The sequence below is a fragment of the Hypomesus nipponensis genome, chromosome 11, assembly GCF_054491055.1.
Source record: "Hypomesus nipponensis isolate SF chromosome 11, ASM5449105v1, whole genome shotgun sequence".
In the NCBI taxonomy this organism is placed as follows: Eukaryota; Metazoa; Chordata; class Actinopteri; order Osmeriformes; family Osmeridae; genus Hypomesus; species Hypomesus nipponensis.
This window is the reverse complement of record NC_140371.1, coordinates 182,266-198,814: the sequence shown is the minus strand read 5'-3', so window position 1 is coordinate 198,814 and position 16,549 is coordinate 182,266. Positions and strand designations below refer to the sequence as shown.

At 42.6% G+C, this 16,549-nt stretch overlaps 1 protein-coding gene across 1 annotated transcript in view; it reads left to right on the top strand.

Annotated features, from left to right (window-relative positions):
* The window catches only part of LOC146267615 (uncharacterized), a 40,436-nt gene extending 27,392 nt beyond the window's left edge, over positions 1–13,044 (top strand). The window contains exons 6-8 of the mRNA XM_084710213.1: positions 8,993–9,165; positions 12,466–12,583; positions 12,819–13,044. Coding sequence (XP_084566339.1) covers positions 8,993–9,165; positions 12,466–12,583; positions 12,819–13,004 — 477 coding nt within the window. The 3' untranslated portion in view covers positions 13,005–13,044. The remainder of the gene's footprint in view (positions 1–8,992; positions 9,166–12,465; positions 12,584–12,818) is intronic.
* Positions 13,045–16,549: the final 3,505 nt, after the last annotated feature.

Below are 16,549 nucleotides of genomic sequence, written 5' to 3'. Positions count from 1 at the left end.
TGTCAGTGTGCACCTCCTCTCTGTAGACGGATTAATTGTTGTCGGTGATAAGACATACCACTGTCGTATCATCAGCAAACTACATGCTGGCACTGGGGCTACAATGAGGGAAAATATTAATTGATCCCCTGCTTATTTTGTACGTTTGCCCACTGACAAATAAATGATCAGTCTATATTTTATAAAGATTTTATTATCTATGATATATAAAAAATCCAGAAAAACGCATGTCAAAATTGTTATAAATTTATTTGGATTTTAATAAGTGAAATAAGTATTTGACTCTTCTGCAAAACATGACTTTGTGATTGCCAACAAGGATTTAGCCACCAAGTACTAAGGTCTGATGTTCCTTGTTGGCCACGAGATTTACACATATCTCAGGAGGGATTTTGTCCCACTCCTCTTTGCAGATCTTTCCAAGTAATTAAAGTTTCGAGGCTGACGTTTGGTAACTGGAACCTTCAGCTCCCTCCACAGATTTTCTATGGGATTAAGGTCTGGAGACTGGGAAGCCCATTCCAGGACCTAAATCAAATCAAATATATTTGTATAGCCCTTTTTACACGCAAGCATGTCACAGAGGGCTTCACATATGCCCATAGAACTGCCCCTCAACCAACCTAAACCCTCAAGGAAGACAAGGAAAAAAACCCAGAAAAAATGGAAGAAACCTTGGGAGGAGCAATTCAGAGAGGGATCCCCTCCTCCAGAGGCGGATGTTAAGAGAGAGGAGCAGAACACAAGCTAAACATAATCATACAGTGTCAATGGGTTTTGAAACACCAAAATCCATTGTTCGGCTTTATAGACGTTGGATGGGACCGGTAAACAGGGTACTGACAGCTCAAACCCCCCACACCACAGGGAATGTGTGTGTGTGGGGGGGGGGGGGACAGAGAGGAGAGCAGGGATTAGAGAATGCCAGGAGCAGCTACCAGTTACAGTCATAATAGAATGAGATCCCCACCGGTCAAGTGTGGACTAGTGCAGCAATTTAACAGAGCCAAAAGGGTATTTAATGCAGCCCCACACCAAGACAGCGACAGCCCCCCTCGGTTGGAACATGAAATCTGTTCCAGGGGAAAGAACTAGGTTATACTTATACGAATAAGGATGAAAACAACCAGTTGTCTCCAACTAGTAGCAAAAACTATAACAATAACAATATACATCAACGGAACTGTAATAGTAACAATATACAGTAACAAGTTTACTTTATTTGTAACATCTAGATGGGCAATGTGAACATAAGCTATAATTACAATTTAAAAGTTACATGTGATACACACATAGGCAAACGCACACCCCAGGTTTACATAGAAAGTACACACATACTTACCTTACATCCGACCTAATGTGTTTCTTATTGAGCCACTCCTTTGTTGACCGTGTGTTTTGGGTCGTTATCATGCTCGAATACCCATCCACAGCCCATTTTCAATACCCTGGCTGGGGGGTGGAGGTTCTCACCCAAGATTTTACAGTACATGGCCCTTTCCATCGTTCCTTTGATCTGGTGAAGTCCTGTCCCCTTATCAGAAAAACACCAAAGCATAATGTTTCCACCTCTGTGTACCTCTGCACTGACTCGTTTTTTAATACAGTCTATACTCGATTGTGTTAGCAGTAATGAGTTGTTGAGAGGGGTGGTTGATGCTCTGCCTCTGGGGCTGGGTTGGCTGTAGCTAAGAGATCACTGTGACTGGCAGGTGCATCACTTGTTGTAGTCAGCATTTGAAGTAGTGCGTCATAGTCAACAGAGTAAACGTGCTGAAATTTGGAGAAATATTTTATCAACTTGTTCAATTGCAAGAAGAAAGTTTTTTTTTCGTTTTTAATATTAGATACATTAAATGCGCTCAACACTCCGCTGAGTTGAAATTGGTGGGGCGGGGCCCTACCACTTTGAAAAGTAGTGGGGCAAATGCATGCTCACCACACGTGTGCCGGCGGCTCTGCATCTTTACCCATTACCCAGTTTTCCTCTGAATCATTCAGATGTTCATAGGCAAACTTCACACGGGCCTGTACATGTGCTTTCTTGAGCAGGGGGACCTTGCAAGCGCTGCAAGATTTCAGTTCTTCACAGTGTAGTGTTACCAATTGTTTTCTTGGTGACCATGGTCCCAGCTGCCTTGAGATCATTGACAAGATCCTCCCATGTAGTTCTGGGCTGATTCCTCATCGTTCTCATGGTCATTGGAACTCCACAAGGTGAGATCTTGCATGGAGCCCCAGACCGAGGGAGATTGACAGTTCTTTTGTGTTTCTTCCATTTTCAAATAATTGCACCAACTGTTGTCACATTCTCACCAAGCTGCTTGGCGATGGTCTTGTATCCCATTCCAGCCTTGGGTAGGTCGACAATATTGTCCCTGACATCCTTGGACAGCTCTTTGGTCTTGACCATGGTGGAGTTTGGAATCTGATAATCTCCCTTTAAGAGTGCTCCTAATATCAGTTTGTTACCTGTATAAAAGACACCTTAGAAATCTTTCTGATTGAGAGGGGGTAAAATACTTATTTCACTCATTAAAATGCTAATTGATTATAACAGTTTTGACATACGTTTTTCTGACTTTTTTGTTGTTATTCTGTCTCTCACTGTTCAAATAAACCTAGCATTAAAATTATACACTGAGCATTTCTTCTACAGTACAACATAGTTAGACACAGTATAACATAGTATGACAGATTAAGACACATTCAGACACAGTACAACACAGTAAGACACAGTTAGACACAGTAAGACATAGTAAGACACCGTAAGATACAATAAGATACCATAAAACCCAGTAAGACACAGTATGATACCTTAGCATAACATTAAATTCCTGAGCAACACACTTCATAGCTTAGCAACACTTACCAGCCAATCAGAATTTTCACTAGCCAAATTTATCCCGGTGAAAATAAGAACAAATATAGCTGCAAGCGGCGATGCGGGTTCCTCCTCAAAATAGCTAAATATTATAAAAATGTACAATGTAGAACCAAAACAACTTCATGTTTGACCAACAACAATAGGCGGAATGGGGATTTGAACTCATGAGCTTAAGGTTACAAGTCAGTCTCTCTATCCTCTCTGAGAATAGTTTATAGCAGTACAGCAGCCGACTCTCTGGTCCTATTCAAATACACAACATGCACAATCAGGGTGACCAACAAGATTATCTGAACTGATAAACAATAACATTACAAACATCCAACTGAACAAACACAACAACTGAAATCCCTCACACGGCTGTTGTAACCGTACTGTTTTCCACAAGTCTTTGCCTATTTGACATACCGCACTGCATGCTGGGTACCCAAGGGACGCTGATTATCTAGCTGTGCTCCGACTGTGATTTGAGTATTAGCTTTGGTCAGCTTTGGGACAAAGGTTAAGAAACGGTTGACATTTCAAGGTTGTTACGGACCTTCTCTAGGGGGGGAAAAGACCGTAACACTACCCAATGCGCCTACACACACACACACACACACAAGGGCCGAGGACACACTGGGATGCAAGTAAACACGGGTTTATTCGTAACCAAAAACAAAACAAAAAGGGAAAACACAGCCGACAGGGTATCGTGGAACTACGAGCGGCGCCAAAGAAAAGCAATCATCAAAAAGGTCCTACTCTACCTAACCAAAAACATCCTTATGCTAACAAAACCGACAGGGGTGGCACCCGCTCCTTATCTAGGGTGTTTAACAGGGATTAACTACGTGATGGGGTGTATGCCCATGGGCAGCTTACCTGTTCCAAAGCCCCTGTACGACTGAAATGATAATGAAACAACGAAAAGCACGATACCGAGTACCGGCGATAATCGACAAACAAACAGGCAGTAAAACAACGGATAACGCGAGCAGATCGCACCAACACATACAAACGCCGACAAGGAAAACACACAGGGCTGGAGGCTACTGAACAGGGTTAGGGTTAGGGTTACAAGCAGGGCGAGGGACGTAACAAAGGTGAAAATGCATATGGTATATCAGAATGATGTCATCCTGTTTAACTAAACAGATAATCAAAATTATGACAGGCCAAAGACTGCAGCTGGATTTGAACCTGTGATCTTGCTCCTTGCAGTGCACTGTGTTAGCCTATTGAGCTATTATCAGTGTTGAGAACCATTGTTGTCACTTACTGTATAGAAAAGTAAGCTATTTGTTCTGTGGCAAGCGTTGTAAGATTTGGCTGAAGTTTAAACAGCTGTAATTCAGTGATCTTTTGAGATATCAAGGCAGGGGCAGGCTGGCAGGGCAGGCCAGCTGGATGAAGCCGTCTTGGGGGCAGGGCTGAAGAGAAGCTGTCCAGGTAGAGAGGGGTAGTCCAGCAAGGGGTCTGTGTTGCTCCAGACTCCTCTGTTTCATTCTCTGTTACACTCAGCATCCTCTCTTGTTGCTGTCAGCATGGTCTGTTGCACTCTGTTGAGCAGACCTCTGCATGACCTGTAAAAGTGAAGAAGGGGTCCACGTCAGTGGGGAAAAATGAAGCTTTTTACATCTACACTTGATACAGACGTGAAATGCAGTGGCAATACTTGAACTTGAATCCAAATGTGTTGGAAACCCATGGAAAGTCACTCAAAACACAGGCTGTAACAAGAGTATTTAGCTTTAAACTGGTCAAGATATACACATCTGACAAAAGACCAGCTCGAATGAATAGAAAGGGCAGAGTGTGAACTTTGGTCAGCTTTTGGACAAACCTTAAGAAACTGACTACATTTCAATGTCAAATTGCATTAAATTGCACATGGTATTACTTCAGAATGATGTCATCTCAAAGCCAATAAGGTTTGAAAAACCATCAGTCAAAATGACATTTGATTTATTTACACAAAGATATTGAGGCAATGTGGATATTTACATAAATACACCCCTTTCAGCCATTTTGTATTGCATTTCTTATTCCATGTCACCCTTTGTAAAAACATGTATTCTACACATTTGTAAAAATTTCTACAATTTTCAAGTCGATTGGATCCTTGGTTCATGAGGAGAAAGGTTTTGTAGGTTGTAGCAAATTTGAACAGTACAGCAAAATCTATCATGGCGGACCTTATAGGTTGATGAGGCTTATTTGTTCCCCATGAGAAATAAGGAATGTATAAAAATTTTCAGGCATTTTGGAGTAATGGGGCGCTGGGGAAATCACGTAGACTTTGGGCGTGTTTTATAGCGCCACCTATGGGCGTACACGGGCCATTAGCCGTCTGGGAGTAATGAGTGACCTGTTGTATCATTGGGCCAAATTGAGCTATTGAGCCATTTCGGAGAAATATAGTAATAAGAATATAGCTGCAAGCAGCGATGCGGGTTCCTCCGCAAAAATGGCAAAATATTATAAAAATGTACATTGGAGAAGGTCAAGAATTGGACAACAAGTGAAACAAAACTACTTCATGTTGGGCCAACTACAATAGGCTGAATGGGGATTTGAACTCATGAGCATAAGGTTACAAGGCAGACTCTCTATCCTCTCTGCTACACACCAACTGTTGAGAATGTGTGAGAAGAAAGGTCATAGAATTAGCTTTGGTCAGCTTTGGGACAAAGGTTAAGAAGCGGTTGACATTTCAAAGTGGAATTGCATGAAATTGCGCATGGTATTTCATAATGATGTCATCCTGTTTAACTAAACAGATATTCAAATTTAAGACAAGCTAAAAGACTGCAGCTGGATTCAAACCTGCAACCTTATACTTTGCAGGTCACTGTCCCAGTCCATTGAGTTATTCTCAGTGTTGAATATTGTCATGTTCAGTTCCTGTATAAAAAAGTACGCTGTTTCTTCTGTGGTAAGAGTTGTTAGGTTCAGCCAAAGTTTAAACTACTCAAATTCAATCATATTTTGACATGCCAAAGTGAAATTGTTGATGGTACTTCAGAGAGATGTCATTTTGAACCCAATAAGGTTTGAAACCCATCAGTCAAAATGACATTTGATTTATTGACACAAAGATATTGAGGCAATGTGGACATTTACATATATACACCCCTTTCAGACATTTTGTATTTCATTTCTCATTCCATTTTACCCTATATAAAAATACACCTGCCAGCACACTATCCCAATCCATGCAGTTTACCTCCCTCCCAGTGCAAGTCACGCCAAAGCAGAAATGCTGTAGCGGACGCATGAGGTGTAGATGACCACCAAAAATTGCCTCTCACAATCAAAACACATTGCTCTCAACACTGTTTCCAGAATTTCTCAAAGATGGCTTGAAGACTGCTTTCCAGAACCACAGTCTACTTATGGTCAAGAATAGCCTCATTGGCAAAAGGATTATGGCACAGGCTATGATCAACCCCTTGCGGGCATTGATGTACTACGGCCGACTCTCACTTCCGATTAAACCACAGAACATGCACTCTCAGAGTGACCAACAAGATTATTTTAACTAACAAACAACAATATTAAAAAACATATATCTGAACGAACGCAACAACTGAAAACCCTTGCATAGCTATTGTTACCAAACTATTTTCCACAAGTTTTGGCGTTTTTTTACATGCCACACTGCATGCTGGGTACCCAAGAGCGCTGACGCTGATGATCTAGCTGTGCTCCGACTGCGTGATATGACGAGATGCTAGTGACGCGCTAAGGTCTCGGAGTCTCCTGAAATGTAACGCGTCTTTCTGCCTTGAAGCTGCGTGCGCATCATCATCGAGACCCCATGTATATGGCAAGATAACATCCAAGCTAACAATTTCTCAAAATCTGACTGCAGCTTTGTATACCATATGTACTGTGTTATGGTTGTTTGAGTTAAACAACTTGCTTAATGAATTAAATGGCTGTTAAATGTCAAATCCAACTATAAATGTATAAAAGAGAGAGTTCCAATCAAATCTGAATTATTTTTTAACCTAAAGGTTTAAAAGACAACCTTTGCCTAAACTGACATGCACCAACTCAGAGAACTGAGTGTCAACATCCATTTACATCCACATTTAGTCTCTATTTTATACTCTACACTTAAGGCATAACTATGTTTAACTTAATGTCTGCACCTCTCTGTCACCAACTTTCTCTGGAGTGGGGGGTGGGGGCTTCACAGGGTGTCTACAGGTGCAAACAAGTTAAATTTAAGACTTTTGAAGACTTTTTAATAACACTTCCAATTGAAATTAAAGACCAAATTTACGATGGAAATACAAATCAAAAGTGGAAACAAACAGTAATCTTCCCAAACACTGATGTCTGTTCAATATCAACAGTATGGTAAAATGACAACAATCGGTTGAGTTTAAGAACATTGACTAAATGTGTGTAATGTGAAAGGATAACACAAAAAGGTAATTGCTGTCCTAAATTATATTTTTTATTACACAATGGTGGAGCAGAAACTAGCAATTCCATGAATCCCATGGAAACAAAGGTAAATGTGTGAGATGTACTGATGTGGAGCACAAATCATCCAAGAAGCAGTACTTCTCTTGAGTGGTTTTTATTCAGATGACTAATCATTGGATTCAAGTCAAAAGTTTATAACTTGAACTGGTTTCATTACTTAAGACCCTAAAAGTCAGCAGCTTGGCATGCTGTGACATGGAAAGGATTAAACATTTAGACTTTCATCAAAGTAAAAAATGCTGGTTTGTCCTTTTTCATCAATGTCCTCAAAAATCAGTCTGCAGAGCTACTGTGTCTGTGGGGTGACTGTCTGTCTCTGGAAGGCTGGCAGGCAGGGGCAAGCAGGGCCTGCAGGCAGGGGCAAGCAGGGCCTGCAGGCAGGGGCAAGCAGGGCCTGCAGGCAGGGGCAAGCAGGGCCTGCAGGCAGGGGCAAGCAGGGCCTTCAGGCAGGGGCAAGCAGGGCCTGCAGGCAGGGCAGGCCAGCTGGATGAAGCTGTCCTGGGGTCAGGGCTGAAGAAAAGCTGTCCAGCTAGAGGGGGGTAGTCCAGCAAGGGATCTGTTTTCCTCTCAGCATCCTCTGTTGAACTGTGTTGAGCAGGCCTCTGCATGACCCTCGAGACCTGTACCGGAGGTTACAGGTCCTCCTACCGGAGGAACCCTAATGAAGTAAAATGAAGCATAGAAGTATGATGCAAGGGTATGTGAAATCACCAACACATGACTAAGTAAGGACACAATTTATTCTAAATGGCTAAAACGTCCATTTGCGTCATGAGATTGACTACTGCCCATGCATTTACAGTAACGTTTTTGTCCTAAGCAGGCATTAATTAAACCAACCTAATATAGGCCTACTCTTTATTAAGAACATTGTATTTACATTACAGATGACTGTGTCAGTAAGCAACATAATTTTCCTTAGCGTAGACTGCATGCGGCAATCCTTACAAAATATGACAACATTTTTATTGTCAAACACAAGCCATTCCCGACCCGTCAGCCATTTGGCATTACCTACATTTTCTTTTCTTCTTTTCTCTAGTGCTATCAATATCCTCATTCCCTGCCTTGTTCCTCTTCTCGAACCCAGAAGTTTTTCCTAACCACCGCCACATTGTTAACGTTTTAATGTACTACTCTAGCTGGCTCTTATTACATCCTATGATCCTCTATGCTCTATGTTTTCTGGTGGACTTTCTCACACTGGTTTCCCTTCAAACTGCGCGCAGCCAATGGGTGTATAAAACGTTATCATGTAGCAGTATGGCACAGTGTTCATGGGAAACTTAACTTTGGGAAGTACTGCCAGGGGGATAAATGACTGGGAACCATGCCGAGAACAGCCTTATGTATCATTCATGTATCACCGGCCAAACTGGCTAGTGAGTTTTTATTAACACCCGCCAAAATGAATTTTAACCCGCATTTGGCGGGTGTTTATTTAGAACCCTGATTACCAGTAAGACATCATAGCAACACACTTTAAACTGGTTAGATACAGTAGCAACACACTCTGTACCAGTAAGAAACTTTACAACCCCCCCTCCCTCCTGCCGCCACACACACACCATATCAGTTCACCACACCTTGCAAGTCAAACCCCTTTTTTACTCCCTTTCTCAGAACAAAGAGGTATTTGTTGACACAGCCAGAGCAGTGGTGGATGACTGCCAGTCCGTAACCAAGTTTGTGAGAGTGATTGCTGACCACTGCTTGGACCTGCAGAGCTCTGCAGAGCTGTCCCTCATTCTGGAGCAGATCCTCACCATCACTAGCCAGCTCAGCATCATCTCCAGGTAGGTTAGCATCATTTCCAGGTAGGTTAGCATCATCTCCAGGTAGGTCAGCTTCATTTTCAGGAAGGTTAGCATCATCTCCAGGTAGGTTAACAAATCATTTCCAGGTAAGAAGCAAAATCTCCAGGCCTTCCATAATTTTTAGGTAGGAAATAACAGGGCTCGACATTAAGGCTTGTCCGCTCTCCGGGACAAGTGGATTTTTTTGTAGGGCAAGTGGAAGAGAAATGTACTTGCCCCACTGGACAAGTTAAAACTCAAACAAAATAAAATGCCATGTTACTTCACGTTATGTGCCACTCATTACGTCTATTTTATCTATTTTATTTTTACCGAATTCTGCATTAGCAAAACACAATTAAGTGTCTTCATCCCAGATCTCTGCAGATGGTACAACAAATTTAATGCTCAACACTTGAACAGGGGCTTATTACTTGATTATTTAAATACTGTGAATGGCTAGAGTAGGCAAATTGCTAGTAGAACATAACATTTCATAATAATTTCAGTAAATCAAACAGCTACAAGACCCAGTGAATTGTTATTTACAGCTAGAAAACTAATGTTAAATAGCATCGCTAACAACATTGGCCAACTCAACTTCAGTAGGCTATCCTCAGTATCTGCAAGCTAGCTAAACTTATACTATATCTAAAATAATTTTGTAGATATAACAATGGATTTCTCTACAAAATGTTGGTGTTTTTTTTTTTTTTCTACAATTTCATTTTCTACCCGACGGAGGCTGATTTACCAAGGGATCCTTGTATACTTCACAGTTGAATATTAGATAATATTAGATAATATTCAACTACGTACATTTAACCTACACAAATGCTGCTAATGCTTGCTATTTACACAGCTGCCAACGCTAGCAAGCTAACGTCAACACAAATATATATATATATATATATATATATATATATATATATGATAAATCTTTACCCGGACAAGTGACTTTTGTGCATGGACAAGTGAAACGTTAATGTACTTGTCCAAAGGACAAGTGCCTCAAGAAATTGTTGAGCCCTGTAAGTATCATCTCCAGGTAGGAGGTATCATCTCCAAGTAGGAGGTATCATCTGCAGGTATGAGGTATCATCTCCAGGCAGGAGGTATCAAATTGATTTGTATAGCCCTTTCTACACGCAAGCATGTCACAGAGGGCTTCACATACGCCCATAGAACTGGCCCTCAACCAACCTAAAGGAAGACAAGGAAAAACTCCCAACAGGAGAAAAAATTGAAGAAACCTTGGGAGGAGCAATTCAGAGAGGGATCCCCTCCTCCAGAGACGGTTGGTGAGAGAGAATAGCAGAACACAGGCTAAACATAGTCATACAGTGTCAATGGGTTTTGAAACACCGAAATCCATTGTTGAACTTTATAGATGTAGGACAGGACCGGGAGACTCGCTGTTGGCCGTGATGGAGACTGGGCTCCGGTTGACGACCAGGTCCAGCGTTGGCAGACCGATGACCAGGCAGGTGCTGACAGCTCAAAACCCCCACACCACAAGGGATGTGTGTGGGGGATGGACAGAGAGGGGAGAGCGGGGATTAGAGAATGCCAGGAGCAGCTAACAGTTACAGTCATAATAGAATGAGATCCTCACCGGTCAAGTGTGGACTAGAGCAGCAAAATAACAGAGCAAAAAGGGGTATTTTCCAGGTAGGAGGCATCATTTCCAGGTAGGAGGTATCATCTCCAGGTCTACCATCACCTTCAGGTAGGAGGTATCATTTCCAGGTAGGAGGTATCATCTCCAGGTCTACCATCACCTTCAGGTAGGAGGCATCATTTCCAGGTAGGAGGTATCATCTCCAGGTCTACCATCACCTTCAGGTAGGAGGTATCATTTCCAGGTAGGATGCATCATCGCCATTGTTAAATTTCTTACCTTTGAAGCTTTTCAGAAACCATAACTCACCATATGAAATCGTTTTTCAACTAAACTCTGTCCCCCTAGCCCCTGCTAACATTCTGGCCAATGCTACAGTCATACATAAATTATCAATAGTAACACAAGGACCAGTGTTGTGCATGAACGCGTTCATTGAACACATTCATTTTGATGAGAACGATGAACTGAACAAAACTTAATGACAAATAATGAATTGAACGGTGAACACGTTCATATTATCTGTGGTCTAGCTCAAATGTTACGGAATTATTTCCTTCTCATAAGGAGAGACGCTGTCCAAAACTAATGCCTGCACCGTGTTGTTGCTCAGTGCCCGTAAAATGTTCGCTATGTAGCCTAACCTAAACCAACTAACTCAACTTCGCACTACGTTACCCATGATTCATTCCACACACATGTAGACCAGAGCCATAGAAAAAAAGTTTTCTATGGCTCTGATGTAGACCAAACAAGTAACTAAGCAACAAGCTAACTAAAGCTGGCTAGCTTCCGTTTCGGAAAAATAACTCACTCTGGTGGGAGCATAGACATATATCCTATGTCTATGGGTGAGAGCGTCGGAAATATTTAGAACTCGCACATCTATGCACCATGACCATGTGAAATGCATAAATGAAATGACACAAATGACATAGGCTATATGATCATATATCAGACACATTTATGTTTCGGCATGGCTGCAGATGTGTTGCTGTTGTAAACAATGCAACTAGTGGAGGCTAGTGCTCAGTGTTGCCAGATTGGAAATTCCGAAGTATCGTAGCTACCAAAGGCTCAAAATTATCGTATTTGGAAAATAATGATCGTGCATCTGGCCACACTGAGAAAGCGGTCAACCAATGACTCTAGTCAAGAGCTCTCACAAGAAGGTGGAACATAAGGGAGATACACTTTTCAAAACTTGTAAGGGCGTAATAATTAGTTTGTGAAAGACATGTATATATGTCTATGGTGAAAGACCTAGAGAAACACAATTTTTTAGGTTTTGAAAAGAGGACATGTCCGGGTAAAAGAGGACGTCTGGTCAGCCTATCTAAGTGTTAAAAAACAAGTTAAGTCTTTCATTTTCAATTTCCACATTAAAACTATGAAATGAACTGAACTATGAACGCATTCAGAATTTAAATGGTGAACTATGAACGGGAACTAATCATATTTACTTGTATGAACTGAACTTTGAACGAGTTCACGAGAGGTATGAATGTGCACAACACTAACAAGGACATTATCTAATATGTAAAATGTATGTTATCATGTCAGTATACAAATGTAATATTAAACTACTAATATTCATGTTATTGTTATTACTGTTGATAATAATGGTATTTATGCTTACATTATTATGGTTATGTAACATATATTTTGTTATTTTCAAGTGTGAATGCCTTGACTCCAGGCAGCAAATCGTCAGATGAGATTCTGGTGAAGAACGCCCAGAACCTGCTGCAGACTCTCCTGCAGGGCCTCCAGGCTGCAGAAACAGCCTGCATCAAGGTACCGTAATGCAGCTACAAGCCACAGCAAGGCATACTTGTAAAGAGCAGGAGACTGGCCAACCCTGCTGTGTTGTGACTCTTTGTGGTTGTGTGCAGCAGGGCCTGATGTTGGCTGTTCCAGGGTCAGACGGGGCTGTGTTGTGACTCTTTGTGCTTGTGTGCAGCAGGCCCTGATGCTGGTTGTTCCAGGGTCAGACGGGGCTGTGTTGTGACTCAGTGCTTGTGTGCAGCAGGGCCTGATGCCGGCTGTTCCAGGGTCAGACGGGGCTGAGGCTGCAGCTCTGTGCTTCCAGTGGAGGAGGAAGCTGCAGCAGCATCAGGCTCAGCAGCAGGCCAGCCCCGACACAGACGACCTGGGGCTGAGGAGGACAGCTTCCCACCCTGGGCCCCCCAGCCTGGCCCCCCGCCTGGCCCCCTAAACATGGGCCCCCACCTGTCCCCCCAGCCTGGACCCCTAACCCTGGCCCTCCAGCCCTTCTCACTTGAAGAATTCCTATACCACCATACACTGGATGTTTACATCTTAAGCACTATGTACAAAAGATTCTCCACTACAAAGATAAGACCACATCTCAGCCTGTAGCTGATTTAATAACTGGTACATTATATACGTACAGTTCAATCTAGTATGTTAGTATCAGTATATTGTGGAATGAACACCAGAAACTGTTTTGCACCTGGATTATAATCTCCCCCTGTCTTTAAGGCTGAGCCCAGCCACCCTACGGAAGAACCTAATTTCGGCTACTTGTATTCGCAATATGGTTTTGGTCATTACTAGAGCCCGACCGATATATCGGCGGGCCGATATTAGGCATTTTCCAAACTATCGGTAAGGGTATTTATAATGGCCGATAAATGAAGATTTTAAAAAAACTGAACTTTAATATATTTTGATGTTCCTCTGTTCTGATGTGACAATAAAACAAACACATGGAACAGAGGGCTTCACAAACGCCCCCTAGAACTGCCCCTCAACCAACCTCAACCCTCAAGGAAAACAAGGAAAAACTCCCAACGGGAGACAAAATGGAAGAAACCTTGGGAGGAGCAGTTCAGAGAGAGACGGTTGGTAAGAGAGAGGAGCAGAACACAAGCTAAACGTAGTCATACAGTGTCAATGGGTTTTGAAACACCAAAATCCATTGTTCGGCTTTATAGACGTTGGATGGGACCGGGAAACTCACTGTTGGCCGTCATGGAGACTGGGTTCCGGTAGACGACCTGGTCCAGCGTTGGTAGACCAACGACCAGGCAGGTCCTAACAGCTCAAACCCCCCACACCACAGGGGATGTGTGGGGGGGGACAGAGAGAGGAGAGCAGGGATTAGAGAATGCCAGGAGCAGCTAACAGTGACAGTTACAGATGACGTTGTGTCCTTGGGCAAGGCACTTCACCCTACTTGCCTCTGGGAATCAGAATCAGAATTGGTGTTTATTCGCCATGAAAGTTTACACAAACAAGGAATTTACTTTGGCAGGAGAGCCTACCTAGGCAGCCATTAGCGGCGCCAATTAGAAAGGTTTACAAAGCATAACATGAGGAGAGAGGAGGAGAGAAAAAGGCAGCCCCCAGAAAATGCTCCTGCAGGAGTACAGTGTGGGAACAGACAAAAACCTCAGCACATAAGCCCACAAACATTTACAACATAACATTACAGAACTTGCAATAGGAAAAGGGGGGGGGGGGGGGTTGACCAACAGCATCTGGACCTGCAGCCATGATAGGCGCCGGACAGGATAGGCTGACCCGCCAGCCACCCAGGGAAACAAGCAGTCGAAGGCATTGGATGGGGGTGGGGGGATGGTGGTATCTGTAGTAGGTGAAAGTTAGTGTGTGAGTAGGTCTGGGTTGGCGCCCTCGACCTAGGCCACAATCAGTCCAAGTCTCCATATGCAGATTGTATTGGCAAGGAGACGTCCTTGGTCATGACCCGGGTAGAGACCAAGCCACAGATGATGGTCGGGGAGTGGGAAGGGAAGAGCAAGATAGTCTCGCTTCAGCGCTCTCCAGGGGAGTTGTTTTCCAGCAACGGCATTGGCCAAGGCCTGTGCTGGTTACGGGGCCGAAAGTAGATAAGATTGGTGTAGTTGTTTAGACGAGTAGACGCGACTCAATTTTCACGTCCACCCTTCGGGAAGGCCTCCAACTCCTCGAACCTCCTTTGCTGAGCCGCAAACGTATCCCTGTTGTAATCCATATTCCGCTGTAAGTTCACAGTCAGTGCTCCAACGGCTCTGCCCACCGTATCAATCAGGTCGGGCAGCCTAAGGGGGCTTTTGATGGCTGCAGCCGTTTCCTTGACTTTTCGATATACAAGCCAACCGCCTATTCCAAACAGCAGAAAGCCTGTAATCACGGTTCCGAATATAAAGATGTCTTCAACATCCTCAACGGAAAGTGCCGCTAGACACACGACACGCCAATTGTCCCACGCGTCCATCGTGTAGCCAGCTGCAAACGTCCCGTCAGGACATTTGGGTTCCCCCGAACCCGAGCTTCTCTTCGAGAAGATGGTGTCAATTGCATTGAGAGACCAGCTAATTAATTCCATGCTTCTAGTTTCGGAGAGTGAGGGTGAGAGAGTATCTTGAGACATACAAGACAAGACAGAGCAAAGCAGGGAAGGTCAGGGAAGGGAGGAGAGAAAAATGCGACCGCCTTCGTTGAGAGCCAAGAGCCAAAAGTCCCGATACTTACTGTAAGTCGCTCTGGATACAAACATCAGCTTAAATTGACTAAATGTTAACTACAAATAATTAATGTTCGGGAAATCAGTTTGTTTTGTTACGCGTTTCTGTATTTTTAAAATATTTTTTTATATTGGAATATCTGATTTTTTATCACCAAATGTTTGTATCGGTATCGGCCTTAAAAATTATTTATCGGTCGGGCTAGTCATTACCAAAAGCTCATGGGTAACCCTTCCTTTTACAGTCCCTTAAGTACTAGGTATTTACATAGAAAGTAAAGGGTATGTTTTGTGTTTTACTGGGTATTACCGATTGGTACCAAGGCGGTAAATAACTAGATCATTTGAAGTATTTACCCATTAACTAATTACTAACGTGCTGGTTATTACTGGATCATTTTCACTGGTCCTAATTAGGTAAAGACAGAAAACAAAACTTAGTATTTACCTGTAAACGTAGAAATATTTGTATTTAAATACCGCTGGTAGTAAGTTGGTAACAACAAGCGATATATATGGGAAATTATAGTGTGTTATTGGGTAAATACCACTTCTACTATGGAGGTAAAGACGGCCAAGCTCCAGCAGAATGATCATCTCCAGGTAGGAGGCATCATCTCCAGTTAGGAGGTATCATCTCCAAGTAGGAGGTATCATCTCCAGTTAGGAGGTATCATCTCCATGAATATCTATGAATTATGTTGCTTGTATGATTGGCAAACTGTTGTTATGCTGTTTGCTAAAGCTTGTTTATGCCTGTATATCCATAAGTTAGTTATTTTGTAGGATGCGACTAGGAAATGTCTGTGACACTAGATTGTAGATCAGTGGTCACAATGTTACCAAAGTGTATAGCCCCAGGCAACTTTGAATGAGGAAAATAGGAGGAACAATAAGGCCATTTCTAAGAGCTCTATCTAAAGACTAAACACCAGCTATCCAGCACCATGAATACGGCGTCTTCTTTCTGTACTTGCAAAGTTTTTTTTTTGCCACCCCCCTTCCACATTGTGATACTATTTAACTGGCCTTCATTCCTGTATTCTTTGTCAAGTCTTCTGAGATGCTCAGCTTGAGTGTATCAGACACCTGCACCTTACAGATCTGGAATAAATACTAAAATTTTGTCTTGAAATTGTATTTGGCAACTGACTTCATTGACTTGGTACACTAATCGGGTAGAACAAGAAACTTCTTCAGTACTATAGATATTGCTATGCAAGTACATAGTAGTTAATGTAACTTTCATGTAAATGGTTGCTATGCCGTTA